The sequence below is a fragment of the Rutilus rutilus genome, assembly GCF_951802725.1.
Source record: "Rutilus rutilus genome assembly, chromosome: 1".
NCBI lineage: Eukaryota > Metazoa > Chordata > Actinopteri > Cypriniformes > Leuciscidae > Rutilus > Rutilus rutilus.
Genome location: NC_140209.1, coordinates 65,124,580 through 65,141,537, shown reverse-complemented (window position 1 = coordinate 65,141,537; position 16,958 = coordinate 65,124,580). Strand labels below are relative to the sequence as shown.

Sequence of the window (16,958 nt, the reverse complement as noted above, 5' to 3'; positions counted from 1 at the left end):
TGAAATGCGGCCCAGACCTCCTCCTGAAGGATTTAAAAATCCGTCTCAATTGCGTTTCGGAGGGCATTTACACCTGGTCTTTTCACGATCGGATAGCTATAAGATCACTGAGAACACATCAAGTGGCCAGGTGTAAACAGCCCATTTATGTCTAAAGAACCTGCCACCTTTCCTTTAGAAATAGAAAATTACAGATTTTATACTGATCACAGATTTCCTGTTATCTTGATCAGCTAATATGAATCCTGACTTTTAAAAGTTATTTCATATTTTCTCTCACGGTCTGGTTTGAGCAGTCTTGCATTTTTTGTGTCATCAACATATGATTGGCAAGTTTGGAGATAATCAGTCAATTCATAGGAAGTTATTATTGGCTGATTTATGGCAGATCGATCAGAGTTTCTTACATTTACATTAAAAAACTGTATATTTATATTAAAAATATTGAAATGAGCAGAGATTTTGTGGCACCCCTAGCCAGGGCCGTAGCTAGAGGATTCGGGGCCCCTGAAAAAAAGATTGATGTGTCAATATCATATATTGTACAATAGATGAGCATGGAGGCCCACATATAACAGAAGAAGGTGATGTTGTTGTAAAACCTTTATTTTAAAAGTTACATTTATATAAAAATTACAACTAATAAAAATAATTTATTAAATAATAATAAAACCAATTTTTAAAAAGTAACAGCAAAATAATGTTTTTTTCCCCATCAGTCTGTTATAATTCATAAATCTAAAAGTAAACATTTATAAATTGACAAGAAGGCAGTCAAATTAAAAAAATAAAGTCATTTATTGTCTTATTTTTTAATAAAGATAATATTATTTAAAAAAGCTAAAATGTATTCATTCTAGTGCAGTGTGTGTTCGTGTTTTATTGATGTAATAAATACATCATCAGCCGGCAGGTCAGGTGCATAATGCAATGCGTCGTGACTCGTGTAAATTTTTTAACCCCTTAACGCCTACTGTCGCGAATTTGCAACAAACCCCTTCCATTCAGACTGCAGGCGAGATAGCGTGTGTTTTCCCCCAATGCCTGTTTGTGCACATTCGATACATACCTAGGAACATTTTGCACGCACTGGTTTATCGTAGGAGCGGTCGGAGTGGGAACTACATCCGGTTCACCGAAGCTAATATTTTGTTTTGCAAAATCCGCATATCAAGTGCGCAAATGTGGAGAAATTTCCCAAAATGAGTTAAGTTGTGCTAAGATAAAAATATGTACCAGCTTATTGATTGCTTCTATAGCTATGTTATTCATATAGACTTCATGTGACGAATATTTTTTACGTACTTTGTAGATTTCTGTTTGTAGCAAATCTGCGACATTGGGCCATAACGGCTGGATTGGGCTAATGGCTACATATTATAATAATGCTGTATTTAGATGGTTTCAGCCAAAAAAAATTTTTTTTTTTTTTTTCACAAAAAATAGAATGTTAGGATATAACACTATAAGAATATATAATGTATGCACTGGAGAAACAAGGAAAGAGTTAAACAGAGTGTAACATGGAATGTATCAAAACTACTGTCAATGTTAGGGAGTAGGAGAGTGTTTTGTTTCTTGCTGTTGTCAAGATTCATTAATTTGTCAAAGTTTATAAGTATAAAGTTTATAAGTTCTAACAACTTTGTGCCATGAATAAAATCTACATTCCTGAGATGGGAAAATGTGTTTTATTAATTTTTCCATTTTGTAAAAAAATACCCTAAATGCCCACTGTCGCAAATTTGCAACATACCAAAATTACCCTAAATGCCTGTTGTCGCAAATTTGCAACATACCAAAATTTCTATTTATTTGTTGTGCAAAAGTGAAATTGATAATCTCAACATTATTTACCATCTACCTAAAGTCAAAAACACACAGAATTTTTTTTTTTATATATACAGCTTTATAAATTCAGGCGTTAAGGGGTTAACTCTATTTACAATAGTGTAAAAGACAGGAATTTTGACCAAGTAATCATTCGGTCGATTGTGGTGCGCACCGATAATGAAAAGTGTACCCGGCTGGCTGTAGACGGTAGTTTTCTTATTCCCAGCGAAATAACAATACAACTTGTCTTTAAGAACGTCTTGATCGACTGGGATACAACAACTCTCCTGGCCTCCCTCTCTTTCTTTTCATAGCGTTTCTGGTACCCTGATTTATGTTTTCTTTTCCCCGACATTTTGTCAGTCAATCTCCTGCTCTTCCACCAAGTTCATCGTTACCCTCAGGCACTGCCGCCTCAACTCTGATTGGTTCTGTTCACGAGCTGAGGTGGGACTTACAATTTTATTGGGTCCATCTGATGTTTGTCACTGACTGAATAATTACAGGGCTCGAAATTAACTTTTTTACTTGGTAGCACTGGTGCTCCCAACTTCAAAAAGTTAGGAGCACCAGCAAAAATTTAGGAGCACCCACCAAAAATTAAGGAGCACCACAACTACAAATTATATATTAACAGATTTCATTTCACTGGGGCTTTACACATCCTGTGGCCAAGATTTAAAATTTGGTCTTCTGGCTCTATTTAGGCACATGATTTGTCATTTGCATACGTCATGTTAATCGCAACTCCGTTCTTTTTCCATGAGCTGCAACATGGGTTTAAATTTAGTGAAGGCAAGCTCTTCTTTGGCGATGGTGTATGCGATGTTATATTTGACGTATAATTAGCTCTGCCAATAGAGTGGAACGACCAGCAGCATCCTGCCGATTAAAAGCCTTAATAATCGAACCTGATGAACCTGATTTGTTTGCACACACCTGTCCCTGCATTTTTTGCTTGGCACTTGGCACTCGATTGCTATTAATATACTGTATTAATCTTTGTTAATCTTAGTTAATAAAAATACAGCTGTTCATTGTTCGTTCATGTTACTTCACAGTGCATTAACAATGTTAACAAATAAAAAAATTATATTTCAATAATGTAGGCTATTAGTAGCCTAAATGTTGAAATTAACATTAACAATGGTTAACAAATTAACAAAGTGCAGTTTATTAATAGTACATGTTAACTAACGTAGTTAACTATAATTTAATAAATGGAACATTATTGTAAAGTGTTACCGATTTGTTATACACCGATTCAGTGAATCGGTTCAAATGAGTCATTAGATCGCGAATCGGACGTGTCATTAGTGGACGTGTAGCCCTACGGCACAAGTGTGATTATCCCGGCAGTTTATTTTTTTTAGCACAATTCATACTCCGCTGTAATTCAGGAGAAAAAACCCCTCCGAATGCTCCACGTGAAACCTTGGTCTTCCGCCCTTTTTCTATCGTGTCAAATGATTTTGATTAATATGCGCGAGGGAGAGAGAGCAAGACAGCGCTCATGCTGTTTGAAGACTTGAGAGTGCGCGCGCGCTGCCGGTGCTCTCTCTCGTACTTATATCTGCGCCCTGTCAAGCGCAGCAGTCATTCTATTCTACATCACTCACCGATCAAATAAGGCTTTGGCGGCCGCCAAAAAAAATTCAATGCAGGAAAACCGCTGGATTGGTTATATAACGTTGGACAGAATGATGGTCCGGCCATCGCGTATCAGTGCACATAAGGTACACACTGTAAAGTAATTTGCAAACGTTTTTTAGAGAAATGAAAACAGGTCGCACCACAACCATTATTTGCACTCGCACAAATGCTCCCAAATATATTTTTAGGTCGCACAGATTAAATTTCAGGAGCATATGCGACCAAAATGGTCGCAATTTCGAGCCTTGAATAAATACTTTAGATCGGACTAAACCATTTATAGGGAGGTAAAAAAATTTTTTACCAAATTGCATGTTTTTGTGGTTTTCATTTAAATCTCAGGCATACAACTAACATAAATATTAGAATTATTCATACAACAGGGGCCTATATAGTTTAACTGCTGGATTTTGTGGGACCCCCTGGGCAGCAGTGGCCCCTATAATTGTCACCACGTTTCACCCCACTAGCGACGGCCCTGCCCCTAGCCATTCGTCACGACAACCAGATTGGGAACCACTGATTTTATTTATTTCTAGCCAGAATTTTCTCGTTTCAGTTTTTATCAAGATTGATCATTTCAGTACATCACTAATTTAGAGGATAACTGTCAATATAACACTGATGCAACATTTAACAAAAATTATTCCTGTGTAAATGTAGATCTAACAGGGAAATGACAGACAGAAGCGTAAGAAAACACTATTTAAGACACTTTAACAAAGTGAAAGGATTCCTTTCTTTGCATCTTGAATTCCACTTGTTTCTTGTTATACATGTTAAAGTTCTGAACCTTTGTGCATTCTGTGTTCATGTGTCTCTCACTCTACATGATGATACTCACACAGGGTCAAAGGTCACTGCTTCATCACTGAATTTTGGGGGCTCTTGCCTCTTCATGGACACACAGTTGGATCCTGAAGAAGCTGCTCTCTTTCTCTTCCTGTTGTTGATGCTGAGAAAAAATACATTTATTTTAAATTGTTTCTTTGCAGATTTGTTTGGCCAACAATACTGTAATTTATAGAGCAGTATGTGTATTATGCATAGTTTTAGAGAGAAAACACGTTTTATTAATGGTTAACTATGTTTTTACATGTTTACTAAAACAGACTTATCGGGTTGTGTTCACAAACAACAAGGGTGCTTGTCGGTTTCTGCTGTAAAACATGAACTTGCGATGCCATGACAATGGACAATACCGGCTTTTGTGACAAAACGTGTTTAAGATTCAGAATGTGCTATATGTGGAGAATAATGCACAGAAGTCAGTTCATTTTTTTAAACATGCCGTTTATGAGTTTCTGCAAATAAACTCTTCATTTATTAACAGTGAATTAGTCAATTAATTGCTATAAGTTTCAATGTCGATGCCTTTTGTCAGTTATAGTTTATTTATTTATTTATGTCTAATTTTTAAAACATATTTAAACATATTTAATATTTTGAGGAACTACTTTAGAATATTTTAACTGGAACGGACCACTAGTGGAAACTTTTTCATTTTATTTACATTTAATGCAAGTTCAGTGTAAAACTTTATTTTTACTTCTGTTGTTGCTTGCTTTCACTTCAGAAATAAAATCCTATGTGTCTTTTATCAAAAGAGGCCAGTGGTCCAAAGCATTCATGAAATTAAAACCCTTCAAGTTTTTAAATCACCAAATGGAGTTTGAATGTCACCTAGCGGCCATATTGGCTACTGCGCCTAAAACTCCCAGAGCATATTGATAGTTTGAGACAAATTTGAAAGACAACTTGGTTGGATTTACTGCTTTGACTTGCAGTTTTAGGTGACCAGGCACAGGTTTTATATTAATAGAAAATAAAAATAAATGTAAAGCAGCAGATTACGTTCAGCAACCATTTAAGTTTTGATATGTAATTTTCCAGTCTATGTTTAAGAATAGGATCACTAGGTAAGAGGCGAATGAGGCTAACTAGTTATCTGGATTCCAAGACTGTCATCTATAAATATATTACATTTAGATACATATTTTATATAGCCTTTTTACCCTTTATTTTAACAACTATTTGTACACCCGTACACTTGTGTTTGTGTGTGTTCTTGCCAGTGTTGTAGTTTTTAGGGGCGATTAATATAATATAATATCTCGTCTAGGGCGCCAACAGAATCGGGACCAGCCCTGAACTTAATGATACTCACACAGGGTCAGAGGTCACAGCAGGTCCATCACTGAGATCAGGGGGATTCATCAAGGAGTTGTTACTCTTCATGGACACACAGCTGGATCCTGAAGATGGTCCATCACTGAGATCAGGGGGATTCATCAAGGAGTTGTTACTCTTCATGGACACACAGCTGGATCCTGAAGATGGTCCATCACTGAGATCAGGGGGATTCATCAAGGAGTTGTTACTCTTCATGGACACACAGCTGGATCCTGAAGATGGTCCATCACTGAGATCAGGGGGATTCATCAAGGAGTTGTTACTCTTCATGGACACACAGCTGGATCCTGAAGATGGTCCATCACTGAGATCAGGGGGATTCATCAAGGAGTTGTTACTCTTCATGGACACACAGCTGGATCCTGAAGATGGTCCATCACTGAGATCAGGGGGATTCATCAAGGAGTTGTTACTCTTCATAGACACACAGCTGGATACTGGAGATGCTGCTCTCTGAGTGTGAACAGACACCTCCTCCTCTCTCTCCTCACACACACTCATTTTACAAGTCTGGTTCTCCTCCTCTCTCTCCTCACACACACTCATTTTACAGGTCTGGTTCTCCTGCTCTCTCTCCTCACACACACTCATCTTACAGGTATGGTTCTCCTCCTCTCTCTCATTTTACAGGAAGTTTGCTCCATCTCTTCCTCCTTGATGAGAGACTTGATTTCAGACCTGTATGTGGACACAAAAAACACAACTGAATTTTGAAACATTTTATTTAAATGGCATTTATTTTACTTTAACTTAACATCAACAGTTTTTCTCCAGTTACTGTAAATAACGTTGGTTTGTAGAGCAACATGTCGCCACTTTCAAACACAGCATCTTCATTTATACACAGGATTAAGTAAATAAGTATAAGTATTACTGACATGTAGTATCACGAAAGTAACTTTGAACTTTATCATGTATTTGAGTTTGAGTTCGTCATAAGGTCTGTTGAGACGCAAATATTTTATTGATATTACAGCTATGAAAAGTTTAACGAACTTACTCACATGTGAAGAGATTGCTGATTTTCTATCTTCCGAAATGGCGTCTTTACAATCATCGACTGCTTTCGGTTTCACTGTGAGACAAGTAGTCATGCCACTATCTTATATTGTTGGATTCTTTATATATTGGATTAATAAGCTATATTCTAAAAGGCTATAATTGCGTTCTACTAATTAAGCAATAAACAATCAATATTTGACTAAAACTTGTCTATTAATACCTGTTTGCGTGAACTTCAACTTAGAAATTGTTAGACTGGTGCCCCGCCTCTTATTCTCAACCTCTTACTTTATGCCGTATGTATGGTATCGTGCTGGGAAAACTGGAAGGAACATTGCAGTGCTTTGCGAGTTAGCCATCGCTTGTTGGTAAATGGCGTGTTGGTAAACAGTTTGCTTTGCCGACTGCTAGACATGATTGGCAAACGGTTTGCCAGAATATGGGTCACTGAACACACATTATAATATTATTATTATTATTATTATTATTATTTTTACTCCACCAACCAACAAATGGGGGAAACACATTAGGCTATATGATGATCTACAAAAAAATCTTATTATTAAAATACATTATTATGATTTTACCACCTCCACCTCATTTTGAACCAGGAAAAACCCTGAAATTGGCAATAGGCTTCTTGTAAAGATATTACTTTTACTAGTAATTAGAATAGTATTTCAGTGCACTTAATTCTAACTTTTGGGAGTTGATCAAAACAGTTCTCTTGTGGATATATAATAACAATGAGATATTCTGTAGCCTACTGATTATCAGTTTGTCGCATGTTTAGACCTTGTATGTGTGTTGCACAACACATGTTGCACTTGGCGATCACGGTGGGGATTGATATGGTAGTGGACCATGATGGTCAAAGAAGAAGTGAAGGAGCAGTACCCCCCAATTATGGTGGGGTAATTCGCACTCTGCTTAACAGTGTTAAATTTGAAAAATACTGTTCGATAGAACTGCTTGGTTAATTACCACAGTTATCTGCGTGCTGCATAGTTCCACATTTGCGGCTATCCAACACGAAAATGCATGCAGCAAAGCCTTTCACAATATTTTCTTCAGATAACTCCAAATTTCTCCCACACACTGGACTTGATTTTTGATGACTATTGTCGACAACTTTACAATCTCCACTAGCTATTCTTTTCTTCAACTCCTCAGCATCCATCTAGACGACTGCAGATCGCGCGCGCGGTTATGATGAATTTTTAAAAGTGAAAGTAGCCTAAAGTGAAAGTAACGTTATAGATCCTGGGAGGGTGTGGCGCGTGGGCACAAATAAACTGATGTGTATTTTTTATCAACTTGAAATACAGGCATATTTTTGTAGATGTGTTCCTAAAAATATGCATAGGCTATATATTTTTACGTTTGCATAAACCCGTGTTTAAACCCGTGTTTCCCCCGTGTCCGACCCGACCCGCACCCGTATCCGACACAGGTGGATATTTTTCACCCGTCTGAGCAAAATTTGCGGGTCACCCGTCGGGTACCCAAACCCGTGCAGGACTCTACCAACCATGACCCGTTTATGCCATGTTCTGGTAGTTTTTGTAATTTTTACTTCAGTGGGACCACGGACTCTGACAAATTTGACAAGGCAGAGCAAATAACTCCAATCTTATCAATCAATGTCAGTGACTCACCTGGTTTTGTTGCCATGTGTTCGATGGGCATGATGGCCCTACTTTGCAAAATCTGATATTTCCTTCTAACCAATCCAATAACACTTTCCACGTGAATATGCTCATTCGCTATTTTTCTAGTTTCTTCCGCCTCGTATGCTGACAGCTGTCTTTTCCCCTTTGTGAAAGCAGGTATCTGTAGTGAAGCACAGTAGAATCCTAATATTATTTTTATAATCTAGATGTGTTCAGTGGCGCAGTGAGACTGGGGAAAGGAAGTGCAGTCGCAGGATAATCACAAACATATAAGTGTCACTTTAAAACACAGCGTTTAAACACTGGATTCACCTTCACTTTAATGACACTGCTGAACTCTTGCAGATGTTTTTCACAATCTGTTTTTCGTCTCGCATTAAGCAGATATGATGTTATTTTTACGCGTTTAGGCCTATGTGATTATCCTGCGACTAGGCCTACACTTTCTTTCCCCAGTCTTACTGCGTCACTGAACACATCTAGATTATAAAGATAATTAAGTTGTTTAAAGTCAACCAAAGATTTCAACATTAAACTAATATTCTCCTGTTAAAGGAAAAAGTAAGTGCAAGTTTAGCCATTTTATGACAGTTGACGTGTCGTGAAGTAGGCCTAGATAACGAAAGTAACTTTCCACTTTATCATGTGTTTGAGTTTGAGTTCGTCATAAAGTCTGTTGAGACGCAATACTCTATTGATATTACAGCTATGAAAAGTTTAACGAACTTACTCACATGTGAAGCGATTGCTGGTTTTCTATCTTCCGAAATGGCGTCTTTACAGTCATCGACTGCTTTCGGTTTCACTGTGAGACGAGTAAACATCCAGCAGCTTCTTCTTCTTCTTCCTTTTTTGGCGATTCGATTCATTATCGCCACCTAATGTATTGGAGTGTAGACCAGAATTTGCCCATTTCATAAAAAAAAAATATCTCTTAATCAGCTCTGTTCTCGTGAGATAAAGAAATAAACTCTCTAGTCCATAAGTAATTATATTTTTAAGCTTTAATTCATCCATTCCCATCTTTCTAAGTTCATTTTTCATTATTTCTCGTTCATTATACTTTTGACAAACACAAATAACATGTTCTACTGATTCCTCTACTCCACAATGCTCACATAATCCTGTTGGAGGTTTATTTATTATTTTTAAGGTTTTATTCAGCATAGTATGTCCAACCATTAATCTTGTTAAAATATTTTCCTCTTTGGTGCTTCTTTTAGTTATCCTCACTACTCCTACTTCTCGTTGTATTTCATAAAGATGACGTCCTGTATTTACTGTATCCCATTTACTGTTGCCACTCTTTTGTGGTATATGCTTTAATTACTGCTTTTGCTTCATATTTACTAAGTGAAATATTCAGGACCTCCTCATTTTCCAAAGCCTGTTTTGCTAAACCATCAACCTTTTCATTATCTTTTATCCCTCTATCCACTGAAGTGCTGTTGCTATTGCCATCATCTCTACTGTGTGTACTGATAAATTATCTGATGTTCCCCTATTAACAGAAATCTTTAAGGATGAAATACTGAAAGCAAAACCTGTTCTTCCCGTATTAGGATCTTAAGATCCATCCGTCTATACTGGGACAAATGCTTGATATACAGTTTGTAGTCTATCTTCAACAACAGCTACAATGTTTCCAGATTCTTTCTTTAACCATAGCATATCAAAATCTATGAGTACTGCAGGAAACAACCAAGCTGGAGTTATTGATAATGCTACTGTTGGAATGTATCTTTTCTGACTTAAAATCATTTCTCCAGCTTCTTTGTCACTATTCCATGCAAAACACTTCCGTTTAGACCTTTCCTTTTCCCAGCACGGAAAGAGTGCCTTTACTGTTGGATGACGGTCTTCTGAATGACCTTGAAGATTTACCCAGTAGTTTATCATTAACCGCTTTCGTATGATTTGTAATGGCATTTCACCCACTTCTCCCTGAAGAGCAGATACAGGAGTCGTTTTAAAAGCACCACAACAAAGTCTCAAAGCCTGAGCCTGAATCACATCCAACTTCTTCAACAAAGTTCCTGCTACCGAGTCATAAACAATACTTCCATAGTCTAACACTGATCTCATCAGTGCTATATAGACACTTTTCATTGCAACTCTACTCGCTCCCCATTCTGATCCTCTTAGACATCTCATCACATTTAAAATCTTTTTACACTCAGTGTCAGTCTTTTCAATATGTTCATTCCATGTTAATTTTGCTTCAAACCACACACAGAAACTTAAAAACTTTAACTTGTTCAATAGTTTGTCCATACATCTTTATTTCTGTATCAATGCCTCTTTTCTGAGTGAACATTATCGTTTTTGTTAAAACCTGATTTCCCATATGACCATTTTTCTATTACTTCAATTGCCTCTTGTATTTTTCCCGTGATATGATTTATATTCCTTCCCCGTTTCCACAATGCCCGTCATCAGCAAACAATGAACGCCCCATGTCTCCATGAACTTGAGAAAATACATCATTTATCATAACTGAAAAGAGTATTGGACTTATGACGCGGCCCTGGGGTGTGCCATTTTCTACCATATATCTTCCAGATAAAACTTTCCCAATTCTGACTTGAATAAATCTGTCAAATAAAAAATCTTTAATCCAATTATAAATTCTACCTGTTATTCCTATCATATCAAGTTTGATCAACCCCTCTTTCCAAACCGTGTCATATGCCTCTTCGACATCAAAGAAGACTGCCATCACTGACTCCTTATTAACCTGAGCTTTCTTAACATCTGTTTCCACACATATAATGGGGTCCATAGCTCCTCTTCCTCTCCTGAAACCACTCTGATGAGGAGATATAATTCCTCTACTTTCCAAATAAAATGCTATTCTCTCTGTAATCATTCTTTCCATTATCTTTCCTATATGTGAGGTCAATGCTATTGGCCGATAATTCTTTGGATTTGACGGGTCATTTCCCAGGTTCCCTAATAGGAATAATCACTGACTCTTTCCATCCAATAGGTAACTTTCCTTTTACCCAAACTTCATTATAAAAGCCTAACAGTTTTATAGATGCCAAAACACCCAAATGTTTTAACATTATGTAGCAGATTTCATCCTTTCCAGGAGATGTTATTCCAGCTCTTGCTATTGCCCTCTTCATTTCTTCCATAGTTAACAGCGCATCCCTTGTACTATTAGTTTCCTTCCGCCTCTCAATCCTTCCAGAATAAACTGATTTTGTTAATTCCCTTCCTCTCTCTCCCTCCTCAGTTAGATTATTTGAGCTATGGATTTCAACGAGTGCCTTTGCTGTCATTTCTGCCTTTTCTTCATCCGATACTGCTGCTTTTCCCCCTCCTTCATAACAGGGTATTTCCATTCTCTTCTGATTCCTCTCATGCTTTTAATCATGTCCCATACCTCTCCCACAGGTGTTGATCCACCTATTTTATTACAAAACTTCTGCCAACTTTGTCTTTTTGCATTCCCTTACCTTTGCTTGCATTTGCTCATATTTAATTAAATTCTGAAAATTATGAGTTCTTCTTAAAAATGTTAAAGCTTTATTTCTTTCTTTAACTCCTGCACTGCATTCATCTGTCCACCAAGGCACCTCCTTCCTCTTAATGTGTCCATTACTTTTAGGAATTGACTCATTAGCCGCTTTGTTTTCAATTTTTTTTATTTATCTCTTCAATATTTTCATTTAAATCTATTTTGTCTATTTCACTCTCACAAATAAAACTAAACTTTTCCTAATTAGCACAATCAAATATCCACTTCCCTATTCTTTTCTCTTGTTGTTTATTTTCCTGTAGTAATATTCCACAAAAAACTGGATAATGATCACTCCCTACTGATGTTTCATAATTTACATCCCACTCACATTTCCCTGCTAAATTATTTGACACCAAAGTTAAATCCAATACTGACATATTCCCAGTGTGTACATCCAGTCTGGTCCTTTTCCCATCATTTAAACAAACCAGTTCCTTTTCCTCTAACAGTTGTTCGATCACCTCTCCGTTTACATCTGTTTTTGTTCCTCCCCATAATGTACGATGTGCATTAAAATCCCCACAAATCACTCTCTTATTTCCATCCATTCCTTCAGTTTGCAGTAACCCATTCAGATCTAATTTCTTACAAGGATTATAATAATTAATAATTATGAGCTCTCCTTCCTTCGTCAAGATCTCTATGACTATGTATTCATGCTCATTTCCTATTCCTATCTCTCTAAATGCCATATCTTCTCTAACAAATGTTACACATGCACCCCTACTCCTTCATTTGTCAAAAGTATCATTAAATTAAAGTCAATATAATGTTTCACAGCGTTAATGTTCACTGTGATTTCAATTTATGAGTAAAATAAAGCCAGTGGTAAACATAACTTGACGATGCTTTGATGTTTTGTTGTACAAAGTATTATGATACAATTATATGTTACATTTAATGTAGAAAATAAAGGTTTAAAAATAGGCTTTGTTTGTTGTGACGTCATTTTCATCAGCTTTACACAAAAACAAGCCGTGCTCGTAGGACATGATAATGTGGATAATATTAGAGAGTGAACGATCCGCTGTTTCTGTGGTCAGGTCGTCAGAAGAGTCTGTGCTGGAGGATCTTTCTCGACTACAAAGCCGAGTCTCAGAGCTCAGAGTCAGAGCTCAGGCAGATGCTGAAATCCAGATGCAGACCAGAACATTTCTAGAGGTGCGTGTGTGTCCAGATCATGTTCACAGATGCTGATGCTCCTGTTCAGTGTGTAAGTCCATCACTTCTTCCTTCAGGCTGTGAGGTGAGGCTGAAGGAAGCTCAGGATGAGCTGGAAAGCTCACAGAAGAGCAGCAAGGCTCTGGTGGAGTTCCTCTGTGAAGATGACGAGTCCTTCAAACTGGAGGAGGCCTGTGTGATCGTTCACGGCTTCTGCCATCGCTTCCAGAGAGCCGTGCGGGCGAGCAACACTGATGCTGACTGCACTGTCTCTTTAAAGACTAACTACCAAATCAAGTCCAAAATCACCAGAGAACTAGAGCTGCTCCTTTAAAACAATCTGTTTTTCAGCCTTTTACAATATTAGATATTAATCTTCCTTCATGGAGTTTCTCTGAAATGCCTTAAAAGTTGTTTTACTGTCTTTTACTAAATAAATGCCAGAGAATCATCATTTATATTCACCAAACTCTTTAAACTAAACTAAAGTTGAAATCAGAGACTCTATTGAAACGTCTGTCTAAACTCTTATTGCATTCGGCTCCATTTCGACCCAGAAGAGGTACAAGCATTTTATTTCGTTTTTAATAAATCTATAGTTTTTAGTACGAAGATGGAATTTTGTATAGATTCTGTCAAAATAATAAATAAATAAATAAAATCTGATTTAATGTAAGAAATATGAACTATTTAAACTGTGGCTTTTGCGTTCGGGTCTGTATTGACCTGAAAGTGAACTGTAGCTTTACACATGAAATTATGCTGATGTTTTTCATCTATTGGTTAGATTTGTCTCAAATTAATTCTGTAAAATACATTTATTCTCTTTCCTACACACACACATTTGATCCTTCCCACATTTCCCACAAAAGTCCACATTTCACTTTGCTGCCACTATTGATGAACCATTGCAGCATGAACAGATTCAAGCTGTTTATCATCTCATTTTTTCAAGTAAAAGTTTATTAATGAAATGTTTACAAACAAAATGTTTATTTTACGGAGTAATATTGATGCTGTTTTGTTGGAAAAAGAATATGTAGGTTTCATAAATTTAGACTGTTTTGAGCAGTCATGAGTTTCAAATTAATTTAATTAAATCCATTGAAGTCAATGAAGTTCATACTGGTAATTCACTTATTATATGTTCTCATAAAGTTCATCTAATGATATATTCAAATAAAATGTATCGTATTGATACAAATGTATATTTTCTTGCAACTCAGTGAACAAGGTATGTTCAGATAATGTACTAAGTGCCCTCTGCAGTTTCCTTTAACTGAATCTTTTGTTGAGTAAATGTGTAGACATTACTGATATTACTTTCTGAAATGTGATTTACTGCAGTGTGTGTGCTTCCAGTTCCTCCACCGATACAAATCTGTTCCTGTGGTCCAAACCAAAACTTCAAAATTATCCCAGGAAAGCAGACTGTATTGGTGACTATCAACGGCATGTCTCGTCACTTCCTTCTACCTTTTTATATCCGACCAGATGAAGTCAAGCATAATAATGGCTGACTATATTTTTTTGTCCTGTGCTGTACAAATACTGGTCAAATAGTAAACACACGTTTGTTTTAAGGTCCACACAACCTGTGTCTGCCGTGTATAAGCTGTCCACTTTGTTCTTCCAGATGGACTCCTGGGATTAGTGACTTGCTTCAATACAGATCCTGGCCAGCAACCACCAGCTGCCAAATGCTGTTTAAGTTTGATCTGTTCACATCATTTGAGCAGATGAAATTAGCCAGCCCAGCTTTATCCCAACAAGCATTTCTCAGAATGCTTGAACATCGATGTCTTTGCACTGGTCGGGTAAGGGCTGTTTTTATTTCCAAAGTGTTTGAATTCCAGACTTCAAAATCTTTTATTAACCAAAATAATACCATCCTTCTTTCCAGACGGGTAGTGTTTGTGGCGATACCTTCTTCCACAGAGTCTTTCGGGAGTTTGCCTTCTGCAGTTTTAAGAAAGAAGATCTGTGCCTGATGGAGCCCTTTAAATGCCCAGCATGCACACCAGACATGCTGGCTATATCTGCAGACGCTAATAGAAAACATTACCGGTTCAAGACAAGTTTAAAACCACTTATTTATTAGTTATTTTTGTGTCCATGCTGCATCTCACCTGTCACCCAGTGCTAGATGCGATGGGCTCTAGACCCCCCATGCCATGACCCTCTAAAGGAAAAGCAAGTATAGCTATTGGTTGAATGGACTGATAGTTATTTATAGAGAAACTGTACTTTACCTTATTTCTGTAAAAAATAACAATCATTTTGTGGCATCTAAACATATTTCTTTAACATAATTTTCTTTGGCTCTAGTCATTACATAATTATACTTTTATTTGAAATTCATGGAAAGTAACAAAATGTGTCAAATGTGTGATTGCTTCACATTCAAACGTAAATGCTTTTACAATTTAAAGAGTGTTTTGAGAGATATAGCACTGTTTTAAACAAGCTTGTTATATTACAGTTCTACGACAGCAATCTGGTAAATTGTTCAGGAACTTTTTCTCCCTTCTGTCGCCTGAAGACACAAACACAAATAAAGATTTAGTTATTTATTTTTGTACTTTAAACAGTATGTTTTTTACTTCTTACACGAGTTAATTCCACATTACAGCATTCATTCCCACAGGACAAATACAAGCTGATACTCTAAACACAGTGTTCCAGATCAAATGTGATTCATACAGACTAAAATGTGTGGCACCTTTATGGTTAATTGTCATATTAATTTAGGTGAATGCAACGTTTAATCATTATTATGTAATTGTGTTGGCGATGAATTCCTCTTATTTAACAGGACAGACGAACCATCTCTTTTTGATGGACTGTTCATCGCACAAGATGCCAAAGTATCTGCCTTTGTTGACCACATTAGAAGCCAGATGTTTAGTGTAAGGATTTCTTTAACTCTTTTTAATTGAATGTTTTCTTGTCCTGGGATTACATGTAACATATTGTTTCTACTTTCAGAGGACAGGTCATGATGTCTGCGGACCGGCAACATTTCCAGCAGGCAGAGAAATAGCACAGAAGTCCAGGGCCAAGGTGGATGAAGAGGGCCTTGAAATAGCTGTGTGCAGACATGAATCTCGCTGCAAGGCTTGAGCCTCTACCGTGGTGAAATATATGCCGACCCAATGTTCCTGCAGAAGGAGCTGGCACAAGCTGCAAATGCAACACTCTTTTGTATGGACATTGCTTGCAGGTAGATAGCCATTGCCAAATGATAACTGAAGTTTTTACTGATGTTTTACCTTTATTAATATATGCCATGCATGGGAATAACACCATGACTAGCTAAAAATCACAAATTTTTTATATTCTGGAATTAGAAAATGAATATGGCTACTACCTTATCAGTGCTGATATGACATATACCATACATATGACTACATACTGTAGTGTTACAGGAATTGTACTAGTCACTTAGATCCTGGTTTGTCTCCTTACCAGTTTGGGCAATTTTCCCTTTACAGGCACTGGCCTTATTTGGAAAAGATGGCAGAAAAGTTATCCGAGCTACACGACCAAGTCAGGTTGGTTGAAAAAAGGGTTAACCAGTGTGTTTGACACACAATGCTAGATTGTACAATTGATTTGTTCTTATTGGTTTTGTGTTTTTATAGGCAGAGGAGATATGATTACTGTACTTGCCATGGGATGAACAATAGGAAGGTGGAGAGTCTCCACAAGACACTGGCGAAAAGATTTGTCAAAGTAAGAAGCCTAGACTGCACGTTAAGGTGTTTCCTGGGCCCTGGAGACACTATGAATGTGATTGTGCTCTCCCCTGCATTTCTTTCAGGGGCAATTGTGGTTAATTTTGCAGTGATACTATGTTTTCTGTCATTTTATTCTCTTTTTAAATAGACTACACAGAGAGCAGAAATGGAAGC

General features: G+C 37.0%; 1 protein-coding gene across 9 annotated transcripts in view; it reads right to left on the bottom strand.

Annotated features, from left to right (window-relative positions):
• The window catches only part of LOC311295070 (uncharacterized protein), a 31,019-nt gene extending 21,808 nt beyond the window's left edge, over nucleotides 1-9,211 (bottom strand). For 2 of the 9 annotated variants that reach the window (XM_084416258.1, XM_084416253.1), the window contains exons 1-4: nucleotides 9,089-9,171; nucleotides 8,340-8,514; nucleotides 5,654-6,357; nucleotides 4,331-4,441 (exon numbers count right to left, since the gene is read on the bottom strand). In XM_084416258.1, the coding sequence (XP_084272384.1) occupies nucleotides 4,331-4,441; nucleotides 5,654-6,270 (728 nt within the window). In that variant the 5' untranslated portion in view covers nucleotides 6,271-6,357; nucleotides 8,340-8,514; nucleotides 9,089-9,171. Of the gene's footprint in view, nucleotides 1-4,330; nucleotides 4,442-5,653; nucleotides 6,358-6,683; nucleotides 6,755-8,339; nucleotides 8,515-9,084 lie in introns of all 9 variants that reach the window. The other 7 variants (XM_084416257.1, XM_084416252.1, XM_084416255.1 and 4 more) reach the window with 6 other exon arrangements.
• Between the last annotated feature and the right edge of the window lie 7,747 nt (nucleotides 9,212-16,958).